The following is a 17008-nucleotide window of genomic DNA, read 5'->3' on the forward strand; positions in this document are numbered from 1 at the left end:
AGACAGAGACAGAGAGACAGAGAAATACAGAGAGAAACAGAAACAGAAGAGACAGGAAAGAGAGAGAGAGAGAGAGAGAGAGAGAGCCCACACAATAACTGTGAAGCAGAGCTGGAGAAGAGTCAAGAATGGAGCAGCCTGGAGACTCTGAAGACCTGAAGGATTTATTCAAGATATGGAATTGATGTATTACCTAATGTTTCTGAATATACTAAAAGAATAGTTGCATCACTGTTTGAGATTAACAAATTAGTGTTGATAATATAGTTACATCCTAATTAGGGGACTGTGGGGTGTGTGCTGATCACAGCGGAATCAGTCCTCAACTCCTTAGTGGGAAGTCAAAGATGAGGCCTAATTCTCAAAAATCTAGAAAAATGTACATTAGAATTAAAAAGATTAATGCCAGGTAAACCCAAGATTAAAGTGATTCTCTCTGAGGAATGGGAAATGACTGTTAATAAAACTGCTAAATAGAAGAACTGAATTTACACAATGTAAAAAAAGATGGGGATTCCCTGAGCTATATACTCTTGCAAGACAGCGTAATTATTTTTCAGATTGCAGCTTAGGTCCTTTTCTGATTTTTTTTTAAGGCATACACTGCGGGGGGGGGGGGCTCACTCCTACTATAGCTCTTTCCTATCCCCACTCCCCCTTCTTACATCAACAGGTTTCATTACTCTATTTTCCTTCCTCTGTGTTCATTACTCTATTTACTCTGAAAATAGAGCGAATGACTACATGGATCGTATTTATCCTCATTCGCTCTCTTTGTTGTGGGCACCAACCCCCTCCCCCCTCCCATTTAAGCTTGTTTGCCATTTTTTTTGGTATGTATTAATTGCATCAAGAGTTCACTAGGATATTCTACACATAAATATACTACATTTTCTGCAGAGTAATTGCTTTTTTTCTGCCCCCATATTTTTTTTCAAAAGTTCTCATAGAGGTTTCTTATGCCATCTTTATGCCTTGTATTTCAAATTTATTTACCTCCATCTCTCTTAATCCCCTGCTCCTATCCTCCTATATCCTAATAATTAGAATCACGATCTCTGTGTGAATAGGTATTTTGCATCTATGTATGTCTGTGAATATGTCCACATCTAAGCAAAAACATCACTACAGTAGGCTTTTTGAGGTTGGTTTTTCGGTCAACATGATATTCTCCAATTCCTTCCATTTGCCTGCAAATGAGAGGATTTCATTTTCTTTATGGCTGTGTATATATCTACCTCATCTTTATCCATACCTCTGTTGTTGAGCACCTTGGCTGGTTCAACCACACTGGGAACAGTACTGCAATAAACATGGGTATGCACAATCTTCCTTGGATATTTACATTCTTTGGAATATATTCTCAATGATGGTATGATGGAGTCATAACACAGATCTATTTTTAGGTTTCTAAGGAATCTCCGTACTGAATTCCATAAAAATTGAACTAGTACAGGTTTTTCAAGTACTTCTTAATCATCCTTTATTTGATATTTGTTGTGATACTCCCTTTTTCATCTCTAAATTCATTGTCTCTCCTTTTCTTGTTTTGGTCAAAGTAGCTAGTGCTTTATCAACCTTATTTTTTTAAGGAACCAACTTTTTTTTCACTGATTCTTTATATCCTTTCATTCCTTTCTGCCCTTCTTTACTTCTGTTTATTTAGGGTTTGACTTGTTCTTATTTTTCTGTATATTCAAGGTATATTAAGCTACTTATTTGAGTGTTCTTTGTTCTTATGTTGTAGACACTCATAGCTATAAAACTTTCTACTTAATACTGCCTTTTCTGTATTCCAAAGATTCTGCTAAATTATTTTTATTTGAATATAGGAACTTTTTTATTTCTCCCTCTTATTCTTCAGTTTCTCACTCATCATTCAATACTGTACTGTTCTGTTCCATGGGTTTGAATGTTTTCTGTAGTGTCTTTTGCTGTTGATTTCTATTTAATTCCATCATAGTCTGATGGAATATAGGAAATTATTTCAGTTTTCTTGTATCTGCTAAAAGATGATTTATACTGTTGAATAAGATCTATTTTGAAGAAAGTACATTTGTCAAATTTAGGGCAGTAGTATATCTTTATCAACACATATTTCCACTCAAAAAGCTTGGAAAATGTTTCAGTAACATTGAGTAAAACTACAGACTTCTTCCTCTATTCTAGATAACCAAAGTATATAAATTATTTTTGCACAAAGTATCTCCCAAAGTTAACTTATAACATAGAATTCTATCTCTCAAAAGCAGTTGTAACCATTCAAATTGAATATGTATAACAGTATAAAAAGACAACAAATGTTAAAACCTCAATGCAACTTTTTAAAAAATTTAAACTGACTTTAGCATTAATGTCTTTGTTTTTTTGTTTGTTTTTTAATGGTAAACAAAGGCTGAATTAAGGGCTCTTAAGCATCAGACAACAGCTATCCGTGAGTGTTCTGGTTAGGAATTTAACAAAGCTTTAAAACTTTGAGCCTACGGCAAGAGCTAGCAAGTGATTTCAGAAACAGAATGCAGATATTAAGAGATGGACAATTCATCTATGTGAAGCAAAGTTTCAGCATCTCTACACATATTCCACCAGTTTGATATAAAGTAGGGGAAGAGTAGAACAGTTTAAAAGATTATACACACACGTAAAGACTATCGGCAACCTACATCTCAATGTCATTAATTTAATGAAATACATTGCTGTTTTTTTTTAATATTCTTTCCTTTTTAAATAAGTGCTGCCCTCTTCCATTGCAATCTTCTTACTTGGAAGTCAAATCAGCCTCATTGATGATTTTAGAACATAGCGTGTCCAGTAAAGGGAACTAAAGCCTGCCATGAGTAAGCACAAATAGACCCAGCTTACAAGCATTACATTTGAAAGTATTCTGAGTATTATAGTTTCTATATGTGCCTGGAAATGTGCCTAATAAATTTTGTATAGCATCATGCCTTGCATTTAATAGACAATTTATTCAATACCAACTTTATTTCCACTTAACATACATTCACATATCCTGAATATATTCATCTAAGTAAAGGATGAATTAAGAATATTTCTTAGGAATAAAGAAGGCTGATTTAGAACAGAGCTTTTTGAATGCATTAGTATGTTTATTCACATTATTGCACTTTCATTGTATAATTAAATCTGAGTACATAATATAATGTTCAACTTCAAACCAGCTGTAAAAAGATGCTTTTAAAATACAGTATTTAAGTCATTTTGAAAAATGGTAAATAAAAACCAACATGAATCCAGTACTCTGCGATAGTACATTATTCCCCACAATTCTGTGCAAAAGGGATGTTGTCTGACCATTTACATTCAGTTTGTGTCTTCTCTTCTCAGACGAAATGCTTTTCAGGCTAAGGATGCGGCTCAGTAGCAGCAGAATGTATCTGCTAAACTCTAGGTTAATCTCCAAAAACACAAAAAAAAATTTTTAAAGAAAATAAAAGATTAATATTCTATTTCAGGTAAAGACAACTCACCATTATCTAATATTTTGATGGTGGTTTATAATTACTTATCTTTCTAAAATTTTAGAAAAAAAATGCTATATTCACAAATATAAAATACTATTATGTTTCTCATACTGTTCATTCTGTTTTGTAAAAGTTTATGTTGTCCAGACTGGCCTCAAACTCATGACACAAACCAGGATCTTGCCTGAGCCTTCTGAATTCTAGGATTACAGGAGTACCCCATTATACCCAATTTCTTATACTATTTTTAAGAAGCTAACTATCCTGATATTTTGGGTGGAAAAAAATGTACTCATTAACTTCACAAATCTATACAGCTCATTACTGTACCAGATAGTGAAACCTTAGAGATTAATCCTCATCATCTTTGAGAATTTATATGTAATAGGTGAATTACATCTCCAATCAGCTTTTTGAAAGCTAAGTGGGGAGCTGGGAAATGGCTTAGTGGTAGAGTGCTTGCCTTGCATGCAGGAAGCCCTGGGTTCGATTCTTCAGCACCACATAAGCAGAAAAAGCCACAAGTGTCACTCTGGCTCGAGTGGTAGAGTGCTAGCCTTGAGCTGAAGGACAGCGCCCAGGCCCAGAGTTCAGGCCCCATCACACACACACACACACACACACACACACACACACACACACACGCACACACGCAAACTAATTGGAAATAGTCTCTTTAAGATTTTTTTTGTCCACATTGGCTTTGAACCACTATCCATAGATCTGAGCCTCCTGAGTAAATTTGCTGATTTTTCTGTTCAGTAGTTCAATGTAGAGTAATATCACTATAAGAAATCAACTCTAATCCAGGAGACTATGGCAAGAGGATTATGAGTTTGAGGCCAGCCTAAACTATATAACAAGAACCTGAAAGGGAAAAAGAAAAATAAATAAGTACAAAGGGAAAAAAAAACAATCTGAAAGGGGAGAGGAAGGAAGGAGGGGAGGAGAGAAAGGGGAAAGATAAAAGGAAATGAACTCTAAATTCACACCTTATCTAAGTTGGGGCCATTTTTTTAATGTGGATAAAAGTTAAACACATATAAAAACATGAAATGAGCAGGGTGAGTCTGAGTCTTTGTCTCAAACAAAAACTATGTGTTTAACATCAGTAGGTTTGCTAAAGTACTAATAACTAATCAAAGTTCTAGAAATACTCTCATTCTGGCAACAGCCCAAAAGGTTAATTCCTAGAAAATTCAACCTGATATACCGAAATAATTATCACAATTAGAGAACGCAATTTTCTATTTTTGAGACAAAATATATAAATTAATACTGGTTAATATCTCTTGCTGTGTACTGAAATTGTGGCATCCTATAAAGATCTGTGCCACATACCTTTTAGATAAAATACAACTGGTCATACATTATTCTTTCCACACATAATCATAGAAAAATATAAAACAATATTGGTAGCATCATGTATGATTACCAAATGTCACCCATATGAGTATATAACTGTATCAAATCAATACCAAACAAAGTGTGCCCTCAATTCTGACCACCATTAAATCTGAGTAACTTGAGTCATATAGTGAGTTGTAATCCTCCATCCACTACTAGAACGTGACCTGTGATATATGGTGATTCTAAAAGAAACACAACTGCATGTGCCACATCAATAGTTTCTCCAAATCTCCCAAGAGGAATGTTTTGCTTTAAATGTTCTTCTTTCAAATGTTTCGTCATATCTGTATGAATAAATCCTAAAAGAGAAATATTTATTTAGTGGAAAGAGTAAATTACGAGCAGGTACTCAACTTAAATAGTAATGAATTTGCTCCTGAAAATTTGAGACTATTAATAAACCTGTTTAGAAAATACAGGATTTTGTTAGCAATTAAGTAATTAGGTCCATGAATTAATTCACTTTAATTCAATGAATATTTATTGACCACTAATGTATCTGACTCCCAAGTATTTAACCCATTCCCTTTGGGCAATCTATAACTTGTAAACTTTTATTATGTAAGTCTGTTCAATATCTTTATGTAAGTATAACCAAAATCTCACTGAAACAATTAATTTTCAATTGGCTGGGGTAGAGGATGAGAAGTGGTATTAAGGGAAGGAAGGGATTGTAAAGGTAGACATATAACTGTTTTAGCAATTCCAACAAGAATTAGTAACATTTACTATAAGTAAGGTAACTCATGATGGGAAAGCTCATGTATTTAAGAAAAAATACCAGGGAGATACCTAATTTTGATGAAATACAAAAATTCAAAATTTACTTGGTATTGGTACATGTATACAATAAAGCTTGCAAAGAAAATGTAAAGTTCTACAGTATGAAGCACTTTATATTAACTGGCCAATTCTAAATGACTACAAAAGAACTGTCAATTAAGAAAATCTTCTAACATTAGTTCTAGACATATAAATACAAATTACTAATAAAATTCTTAATCAGTATTTTATTATTTATTTTATGCTTTATCAGTATTTTAACCCATAACAGCTATTTTATTCACTACTCAATAATTAGGTGGTTGTTTTGTGTGTGTGTTTTTGTTTTTGTTTTGCCAGTCCTGGGGCTTGAACTCTGGGCCCGGGCACTGTCCTTGAGCTTCTTTTGTTCAAGGCTAGCACTCTACTACTTGAGCCACAGCACCACCTCCAGCTTTTTCTGTGTATGTGATACTGAGGAATTGAACTCAGGGCTCCATGCGTTCAAGGCAAGCACTCGACCTAACTAAGCCAAGCCCATCCCTCGATCATTAGGTTTTAAAAGAGAAGGTAAATGCTACTCATGACAAAAAAAAAAAATTAAAGTTCTTTTTCAAAGAAACAGACTAAAGACAAAGTCTCACGAAGGAAAAATTCAATGTACAATTTCAAAAACATTTTTCAAATTAGCTTATGTTACAGTAAATAATTTATCATTCAAACTTAAATATACTGTCATTAACTTAGATATACTGTCATTTATAAAGGGAAATAACTACTAGATTAAGATTCAATTAGGCCACTGGTTTATTATGAAATACTATGTAATTTACTCTTTCATTTATAAAAACCTTAATATTTTCCTCACAGACTTGTGATAAATAATCATAAGCTTTTCTGTCATAAAGTCTATCACAACAGTGACAAATTATTGGGGAAAAACTAAAAACAAACTGAAGGTCTTTCAACAAGGAACTTGTTTAAAAAGCCATGATATTCACAACAGAATAATAGGTATCAGTGGAAAAAATAATATTCGTATACTGAAATTAAGTTATATCACTAAAAAAACAAATATATACTAATGACTAAAACTTCTGAAGTATTAACATTATCACCTGATTATTATTAGATGCCAGAATTACAGGTAAATAATATTTACTATGTACTTTTCTGATTTATTCAAACTGTCCACATGAGATGTATAATTTTTTGTTTTGATACAAAGTTATTGAAAAAATATTCATAGTACTCATTTCTGAGAATCTTGTAATGAGGGCTAGAAATAAAACTAATTTTGTATTATTTGTGCTTCACTATGAAATGATATTGTGAAGTATAGCTTCCTCTGTTATAAAAAAATCTTACTGATGTGAAAACCAATATTTTCTTGATTTCCTTTCACCTTTAAGAAAAGAGTAAAAGATGCAGTTGATGTATATAATGATAACCGGACTCTTCAGAACTTTAAGTAAATTATAAGTGAAACAATTTACAATGAAGAGCCACAATAAACAATAGGCAATCCAATTATCCTACAAATGCTCTCCCTTCCTTGCTTCCTTCCTTCCTTCCTTCCTTCCTTCCTTTCTTTCTTTCTTTCTTGGGCTTGACCTCTGAGCCTAAGAGCTGTCCCTGAGCTCTTCATCTCAGGTGAGCACTCTACCACTTGAGCCACAGCACGACTTCTGGTTTTCTGATGGTTAATTACAGAAAAGAGTCTCACAGACTTTCCTGCCTGGGCTGGCTCTGAACTGCGATCCTCAGATCTCAGCCTCCTCAGTAGCTAGGATTACAGGCATGAGCTACCAGTGCCCAGCTCATGTGGGTTCTTGATACACAAAGTTTTCTGTCTTGGTACACACTTAATTTTAAAGGTGTCCCAGAGGTACTAAATAAAGTACCCGAGGGAAAAAACTCACCTCACATCTGCTATAATGAATTAAAAGTACAAACGTAACATTAAGAAGTTCATGTTATCTTCCCAATGGGTTCATGATACTATTGTTCTCTAGTCTAAGATCTTCTTGAATTCCAGAAAAATTTGTATAGAACACTTCCTGAAAACTCTGGGCAGAAAAATAAGATACATTTTAATCTAAACAGACACTTACACAACAAATGGTTTTCAAAAAAGAACTTGTAATGGGTAATTACAGGCTCAACTTCTAACCATTTTTGTGGTAAAATGATGACTAGATTAAGATATATTAAACTAGATTAAGCTCCCTGCTCCATTAATATTTTTAAAGCTGTCACCTGAGGGAAATCATATACTATCTAATACTGTATGGTTGTTTCTGTATCATCAAATGAAGTAGATTACAAATGATAAGATCTCTGTGTTTCCTTTAGCTCCATCATATTACAATCTGAATATGAAAAGTATGCCTCATTAAGTAGTCGTCATGATTTCTTGACTCTAGTTTAAAAATTCAGATTCCCTGAAAAGCCTTACATTGGAGGTTCGAATAGCTTCAATTCAATGAAGTACTGGTGCTACTCTGTGTTTTCACCCATGCTATGCCCTACATCTGATGGATATTAGTTCTAAGTGTTTGTCCTTTAAGGAAAAGTAAGGCTATACAACTTTTGAGAGGCAATTTGTACATGTTTCCATCTTGGAAAAATGTTCTAGAACAAGACTAGACATACTAAAGGCAAAGCTTAGATAGGGAAACAGGTTTAAGAACAACCCCAGAAAGATGGAAAGATGATCTATCCTACACATACATGTGCTATGGAGAGACTGGCCTCCAAAATAACCCAGCGAGAAAAATATATGGAACATAAAAAGGTTAATATTGTAAAGCTTTTACTGAGGTCTTATTAATCATTATATCCAGGATTCAGCTCTGTAGATGACAAATATGATCTGTTGTCCAGCTGGGCAGTGCCCTCTGACTGCAATCACAATGTTCTACACCCAGGAACAATTTTCCTCCACCTTAAAGCTTGGAAGAGAAAGACATCATTTTATCAGAGAAGGCTTACCACAGCCTCTCCCTAGACCTATGAATGAAACACATTCTTGGAATGACAAACTTCATGGGACAGCTGCTAGCCACTACAGAAGACTACAATCAAATCCTAAAAGTAAAGGAAGTATGGGAGGCCACACTGAAGGATGAAAAAAAAAAAAAAAAAAGACAAGGTGTGGCTCAATTCATTGTGCACCCGACAATGAGTGAAAGTTTCAGGTACCAAGCTTAAGTCCTAGTCTCAGACCAAAAACACAAGTATGGGAAGAATTCATTCATCATACTGCTTTTTCCTCTTAGATTATGGCTGATAAGAAAAGCACTTATCTAATCATTATCTGAAACTTTTTAGAAAATAGACTATCTTTTAGAACTATTTTAAGTTTACAAATAATTGAGTAAAGGTACAGAAAGTTCCTATACACCTTCTTATCTCACTGTCTCTCCATTTCCCTATTAATATCTCAGCAAAAGGTGGTAGATTCTTACAACCAGTGAGCTCAGTGATTCATTAGAAAGTAAAATCCCCAGGCTGAAGGCATAGATCAAGTGGTAGAGCACCAACACTCACATACATGAGGCCCTGAGTTCAATCCCCAGTACCGGCAAAAAAAAAAAAAAAGAAACAAAAAAAAGGTAACCCTGGTTGACATGAGGGTTCACTCTTTAGGATGTAGTTGTACATGTTTAAACAAATGTATAAGCATCAATTGTGTCAAGGCTATCACAGAATCAGATAGAATAGTTTTTCTGCCCTAATCTACCTATGGCTTTCAAAAATTTGTGTATATGTATCAGTTCACCAAGAATTAAGTATGAAATGTGATACTTGTTTCCAGTCATAAATTACTCTGGGCCCTGCCAAATTTCAATGCTATTTTATACCACATAATCCTCATTTATAAATATACTCAGAACCCAAGGCACTACTTACAAACACTTTAGGTCTCTACAACATATACCATAGGCCAAAAGAGAGATACTGATAATCTCTAAATATCCCACACCCATCTTTATGCTTCTTTCTTTCCAGTTCCTGCTCTCTGTCCTTGGGCCCAAAGGACTTTGATTATCATACTTTCACTTTCTTTATAAAATCTGCAAGTTTTCCTCTACTTCTTCCTCTTACTATTTATTATTTATTACAATGACTTTAAGGCTTGACTATAAAAACTGTAAACTACCAGCAGGTGCCACTGTCCAACAAATGATGTTACCGTATTACTTTATTGAACACTTAAGAGATTTCAATTAGCTACTAAGCTAGCATTCCTTAAATCAAGAAAAACTGAAATGACATGCACTCAACCAACTTAGAACAAGAATACTTCTATTTTAGTATCAGGTATATATGTAACAATGTACCCACTATGCTTTATTGTGTGTATAAGTACATGTGTATGCATGTGTGTCTATGTGTTACAGAGGACAAATGTCAGAGTCCTGTGCATGCTGGACAAATGCTCTAACACTGTGCCTCCTATCTCACTTTTTAAAATATCAACTCCACAGGAACAGAGAAACTCACACTCATGAATGGTAAGTGAATGGCTCTAGGCCAAAGAAAATTTATATTTGATAAAATCTGAGGGAAATATCATTTATCTTTTTTGACCAGCTATATGGTATAAATAGCAATATCTCTTTTCCATATTACTATGTCACTGCTTTGGCTTTCAAGACTTTTATATACAAGAAAGATTTTATATTTAAGAGATACCAAGATGTTAGGCTATTATAAGAAATATTTGAGACCAGAAGAATTTCAGATTTTTTCAAATTTGAAATATTTGCATATATGAGACATCTTAGGGATGGGTCCTAAGTCTAAACCTGAAATTAATTTATGTTTTATATGTACCTTTTGCACATAGCTTCAAAGTAAGTTTATAAGACAGTTCTATACCCTGCCTTTTAACTATGACCTATCACATAAAGTCTGGGATGGAATCTTCACTGTGGTACCATGTCAGCAATTCAAAAAGCATAAAATTTTGAAGTATCTTAGATTTGGTAATTTTAGAGTAGGACGTCAAAAGCTATTATCAATTATAGAATGTGGCCCTATTGAATATACTTGCTGGTTCAGATGTCTCTCTTTAGATTTCTAAGGTCTGGGAGAAGCAAAAATGACCCCAGACACTTTTATGAGAAAAAAGAAATAAAGGTCATACCAAAATACTAGATCATAAACTTGACCAGAATAAATCGCTATGTCTATTTTGTGCAGAGGGGAAGATGAGAAATTAATGCCAGGAAAAAAATAGCACCTAAAGTAGTATCTGCTCTGAGCAAACCAATCAACAGGATTCTATCAAGTGGTAAACACAAAAGCTCTTCAACCTAAAATTATGACATACTAGAACAACCTAAGGATTGGGAGGCTAAAGCAGGAGGATCTTAGTTTAAAGCCAATCTGGGCTCCACAGCAAGACCTTGTCTCAAAAAACAATCAAAGAAAAAAAAGAAGAAGTACAAAACACTCAAGTGTCCTATAGAAATAAACTCAATGCTTCACTATTGGTCAAAATTAAAAGTTATCCTTGGCAGTTCAACTCCCAGGATTACCATCAAACACATAAACGTGAAAGGTTCCAGATAGTTTAAAAGAACACAGTAACAAGAGGATGAAAATTTTTAAATCTTGTAATAGAAAGGAAGGATTAGGGAGCATTATTTTTAAGCTCTTCATAAACTAGCTGTGTAATCTAATGCAAGTTACTCTGAGTATTAGAGTCACAGTTTTCTAAACTGAAAAAATAATTGGTAAAAATGATCTCTAATTATCTTAAATTACCCCATAATTAGAGCAAAGTTTTAAAAATAAAAATTTTACCTATTGATTAATGTAAACTTTTAATAAAAGTTTTACCTAAAATATGAAGCACAAGCATTTTATTCTAGTCATCAGTTCATTATTTATTTTTACAAATTTGAGAGCCATTCTGCCCAAGCATCAAGTAATGGCTACCATGAATGGACAAATTAATGACATATTTCTCTGTAAAACAAAGCCATCATCAATTCACTTATTTTAATAATAAAAGTGTTCACTGACCTGGTGCAACTACATTCACTCTAATTTTCTTTCTGGCTACCTCTTTAGCAAGTGCACGTGAAAATCCAACTAATCCTGCTTTACCAGCACTGTACACAGTCTGACCAGAATTGCCTTTTAGACCAACAATACTTCCTAGAAGAAAAAAGAAGAGTAATCAAATTCAAACTAGTTAATAGGATTATGTGAAAATTCAAACAATAGGATTACCAAACAGAAAGGTAAAACCCATTTTATCTTATCCTATGCTAAAATTAGAATGCTAACCATTGTTATATTAGTAGTAAGATTTAAGACCAAATCTCCTCCAGACAAATACAGAAAAGGAATCTGAAATAAGCTGATGTAAAACCACAAGTGCCAGGAATCAGGCTTACAAACTGACCTATTAAACAGGAGAGACTGGATTGGGACTGTAGTCAAGTAGCAGAGACCTGCCTACCATGCCCAAGACATTAATTTCAATCTCCAGTATCACTAAAGGAGGAAAAGCAGTGAAGGAGACCCATTCTAATCTCTGACTAAAAATTCTGTAACTTATAATAGCTTCCAGCAGGAAAAACAAAAACAAAAACAAAAACGTTTGGAGCCAGAAAAAATAAAACAAAGGCTGATTCGTTAAGTTTCTATAACCACAGACAAGTATGCACCTCTACCTAAAAGACACTTCATTTGAACTAAATCTGAACTAAATTGGTAAAGCTTTAATTACAAACTTTTCATAAAAGTACAATTTTTTACTCAGTTATATATCATAACTTGTACTGCCTGCTAAAAATTCTTCTGACTTCATCTAATAAATATGAAAGGATTATTTTCTAATGCAAACATCAACTTTTACAACTAAAGGCCTATAAAACAGAAGTGGGGAAATAATTTTCTACACCATCAATCTTGTTTATAAAATAAAGCAAGAACCCCATTAAACTTAATAAGGTAACTTTACTTTAGGAAAACATTCTACCTGTTCATGAATAACCAGCCCAATGTTATAATATGTGCCTATACATACAGTCATACATCACTTCTTACTAAGGGTAATGCACATTTTTAGATCATTTGCCTTAATGCAGCAGCATCCTTCTTCTGTGGCCTTTAAAGGTATTACCACTTAAAAATAAAGGGCAAATGGCATGCTACTTCTTTCAAATTTCTAAGCTGAAGAAGAATTTAAAGTCATCGTGCATTCTAAGTTCTACAGGAACAAGCTCCACAGTTTATCTTCTCCCTGGACTGGAGAGACAGTTTACTTTCTTCACTAATCTACCGGAAGTTTAAAGTCTCTATAAACCTCTGTACTAGATCTATCAGTGACCACTGAGCTGCAGTAATTATTTGTGTAGTCCACAGTATCCACAATTTTTAAAAAATTTGTTCATATTTTGATAGGCTTTACATGATCATCTAAATTACTCAATTTTCCTTAAAAATCAAAATTGATGGAAAACTTGGGACCATATTCTTGCAATCTACTGGATCTGAGTCCTACCCATTCCATACCAGCAGACACTGAACGTAGGTGTGTTTGGTCATCTATCTAACACATTTTTATCATTTACTAATACATGACAGTGTCACTCATTTCACCCTCATAGGGATGTAAATTTGTGATTCTTGTTTTACCATCAGTTCATTGAATCTTTTCCCCACAGACAATACTAAAGTTCATCCAAGTTTCAAGCAAGGTACAAATTAGCAGATTCAATGTTTTTATAGTAAAACAGGATAGTCAGAAACCCACAAAGGTGGGAACTCACCGATGTTAACAATAGACCCTCCCTGTTGTTGAATCATAGTCCTCATGGCAGCTTTACAAGTCAGCATGGAACCCAAGAGGTTGGTATGAAGCTGAGATACTATATCTTCAGATTCTGTTCTTACTAAAAGACTATCCCTACAAAAGATAAACGGCATGTAAATAAACAAATTTAAAAGTCAAAATATATGCAGCATTTTGATTAAAATACAGTATAAGAAGTACTTTATGATTTTGTTCATAATTTATCTTTCTATAATGTTTTGTTTCATTACTGCCTGTTTATTGTTGCTGTTGTTTTCCTTTTGGCAATGTTGAGGATAGAGTCTAGGACCTCGTATATTCTAAGCAAGTGCTTACCATTAAACTATATTCATAGGCCCCCGACCCCACCCCAAAAAAGTACTTTATTTCTGAGTTAGAATACCTGGAAAATCCTTTTAAAGAGGGCTTCATAGCCACTAAAATAACAATTGATGGGCTGGAATGTGAAATATCCTTAACTGCTAATAGTACAAGCAGCCAATAAATTTTGAAAGGCCTAAGCAACTGTCAATTTCACCTTGCTTAAGAAAACTGGTATGTTATTCTCAATATTTTCTCCTAAATTTGTATTTTAAAAAAAGAAGGGCTGGGAAGGTGGCTCAGTGGTAGAGGTAGAGCACTTGCCTTGCATGCTTGAGGCCCTGGGTTCAATTACTCAACACCACATAAGCGAAAAGAAAAAAGCCGGAAGTGACGCTGTGGCTCAAGTGGTAGAGCACTAGCCTTGAGCTAAAGAGCTGAGGGACAGCGCCCAGGCCCAGAGTTCAGGCCCCATGACCGGACCCAAAAAAAAAAAAAACAAACCTGCCCTCTGATTCCATTAGTATCAAGTTCATGTAGAAGCAAAGCATGTATGTATGATGACAAAGAATTACTACTTCTATAAAGAAGTAGTCATTGAGAAAAAATTAAGCAGCTTCAAGAAACATTCTGTGATTCAATACGGGGGATAATTACAATGTATAAAGTGATCAAATTGGACATTTATTTCAATACAACAGAAAAAATATGTGGATTAATAAAATTTTATACCATGTACTTTGTCTTCCAATTAGAAGTAAAAAATGGCTTAAGACATTAGCTCATACTAATCATACTAAAAAGATTTTTTTTAAGACATTCAATATTTACTCAAATCTGTGACCAACCTGTTAACACCAGCTGCATTTACCAAGAAATTTACTTGGCCTAAATGTTTCTCCATCTCTCTAAATGTATTTTGAACATCATGTTCTTTAGCAACATCACAACCAAAGGCCAAATGATCTCCTACAAAATAAAGTTAAAAGAGAATTACTTAGAAAATGTAACTTGTATTTTGAATTCACTTAACACACACTTTTCAAGCACTTATTATAAAATAAAGCTGTGTTAAACCTAGATATGAAAGGTAATCATGGGTTCTTGCTGTCGTGTACTTGTCTAACGAAACCAGCATGGGAGTGGGCAGCATTATAGAAGGGTAATATTTTTATTTTGAAGGAGCTATATAAAGGGCTACAATTTCACTAAGTCAGATTATGAGCACTTCTTGGGCAATTTTACCCAAAAGGGTAATTTTTTAATTGGTTTCAGTGGTATTGTTTTTTAGGTGTGTTTTTGTTCTTGTTATTATGGGAGTTTTTGTTTCTGGGTTGTTCCTTTGTTTTTTGGTTGTTTTGGCTGTTCAAGGACAGTCTAGGCAATTCAGTAAAACCCTGACTCTTCACAAAACTTTTCTTAAAAGCATTTTAAAATCTTTAAAGATAAAACGATTACACTGTCTTTAATTTAGAAGTTGGGGTGGGGCGCCTTTTTCAATTTCACAATGCTTTTGTAAGATTTATATAAAGCCTTAACACCGAACTCATGCAACAAATTCAATATTCTTACAAGGTTTATATTCCTTGTTTGACTTCTTTTTTTTGTCAGTCATGGGCCTGAACTCTGGGCCTGGGCTGTCCCTCATTCAGCTCAAGGCTAGTGCTCTACCACTTGAGCCACACAGCACCACTCCTGGCTTTTTCTGCTTATGTGGTGCTGAGGAATTGAACCCAGAGCCTCATGAATGCAAGGCAAGCACTCTACCACTGAGCCACCTTCCCAGCCCTTGTTTGGCATTCTTTTAGGTTAAATTGTTCCACACGGACCCCAAGGATGAAGGACAGAGTTGAGTTTTGTTCTGTAGTATAGTACTAGGGGACTAAACCCAGGACTTTAGGAATACTATGCATGCACTATGCCACACTCCACAGCCTTTTGTTTCTTCAGATGGAGTCCCAGGCTGGACTAGAATTCATAATCCTCCTGTCTCTGTTCCTAGGAGTGGCAATTTTAAGCATTCACTACCACCCATGGCTTTTTTTTTTCTTAAGCTCTACAAATATATCCTCGTTCATATAATGACTATTATTCAAGTCTGCCCATCTGGAGAGATAATACAGGAAGCTAAATATTTCTATTAAAAAAACTAAAATTACACCTACACAGAAAATAAAAATGTTTTTCCTAAAGGCAAAATTTACCTCTCAAAAACATGTACTTGTAAAAAATATTTTAAGGCCGGGCGCCGGTGGCTCATGCTTGTAATCCTAGCTACTCAGGAGGCTGAGATCTGAGGATCGCGGTTCAAAGCCAGCCCGGGAAGGAGAGACCGTGAGACTCCTATCTCCAATAAACCACTAGAAAACCGGAAGTGGTGCTGTAGTTCAGGTGGTAGAGCACTCGCCTTGAGCTGAAGAGCTGAGGGACAAGCGCCCAGGCCCAGAGTTCAAGTCCCACAACCGCCAAAAAAAAAAAAAAAAATATTTTAAGTGCCCTCAAAACACACTCTCAGTTCAAACATTTCACTTTGGGAAAGACTATGGACCAGCATTAATGGCTGAAATTTCATGAAACTCTGTGTCACCTACCCCAGATTTTGCAATAGTTTAGAGGCAGCTCTAGTACCAACCAGCCTGTGACCCCCCCAACAACTTGGGAGAGACTGCAGGAGAATCTCTCCTGGAAGACAAGGCTGGGCTACAGGGCAAGACACTGTCTCAGAAAGAATTATACCGTTATCACGAGTGTAGAAAAGGATCGAATTTAAATCTGAAGCGGTGTCTCCAGCGCAAAATCCAAACAGAAGTAAAATCGGGTATCGGAACACTCTAAAATATAAGGAAATAAAGAAGCTAAAACAATGGTTATGTCTGGCCTAGGGCTGGCCAAGTATGTCTACGCTGACATGATTCCTTGGAGCTTTTGGAACTCGGGGCTTCACTGATGAAACCCCTCACTTGGCGGGAGTCGATGGCTGGCACCGATCACGTGGGGAAGATTGGGGTTTGAAGCCAGCCAGGGCAAAGACCTCGTCTTAATAGATATAAAAAAGGGGGTGTCGGGGCGCCAGGGGAGCTGCCTGTAAGCCCAGCCCCTCGGAAGGCCGAGCTGGGGTCCGAAACTTGCGTTGTCTGACGGAGCACCGCACGAGGGCTGGGCCGCAGGGCGAGGCTGGGCGGGATGCGGGGGCCCGGGGGCCCGCGGCGGC

The 17008-nt window shown here is 35.3% G+C and overlaps 1 protein-coding gene across 1 annotated transcript in view; it reads right to left on the reverse strand.

Annotated features, from left to right (window-relative positions):
- Positions 1-4483: 4483 nt before the first annotated feature.
- Cbr4 (carbonyl reductase 4) overlaps positions 4484-17008 on the reverse strand; it is a 12961-nt gene continuing 436 nt past the window's right edge. Inside the window, exons 2-5 of the mRNA XM_013024606.1 lie at positions 14646-14766; positions 13454-13590; positions 11697-11831; positions 4484-5194 (exon numbers count right to left, since the gene is read on the reverse strand). Of these exons, the coding sequence (XP_012880060.1) occupies positions 5016-5194; positions 11697-11831; positions 13454-13590; positions 14646-14766 (572 nt within the window). The 3' untranslated portion in view covers positions 4484-5015. The remainder of the gene's footprint in view (positions 5195-11696; positions 11832-13453; positions 13591-14645; positions 14767-17008) is intronic.

The sequence above is a fragment of the Dipodomys ordii genome, unplaced genomic scaffold (assembly GCF_000151885.1).
Source record: "Dipodomys ordii isolate 6190 unplaced genomic scaffold, Dord_2.0 Scaffold4, whole genome shotgun sequence".
NCBI classification, from domain to species: Eukaryota; Metazoa; Chordata; class Mammalia; order Rodentia; family Heteromyidae; genus Dipodomys; species Dipodomys ordii.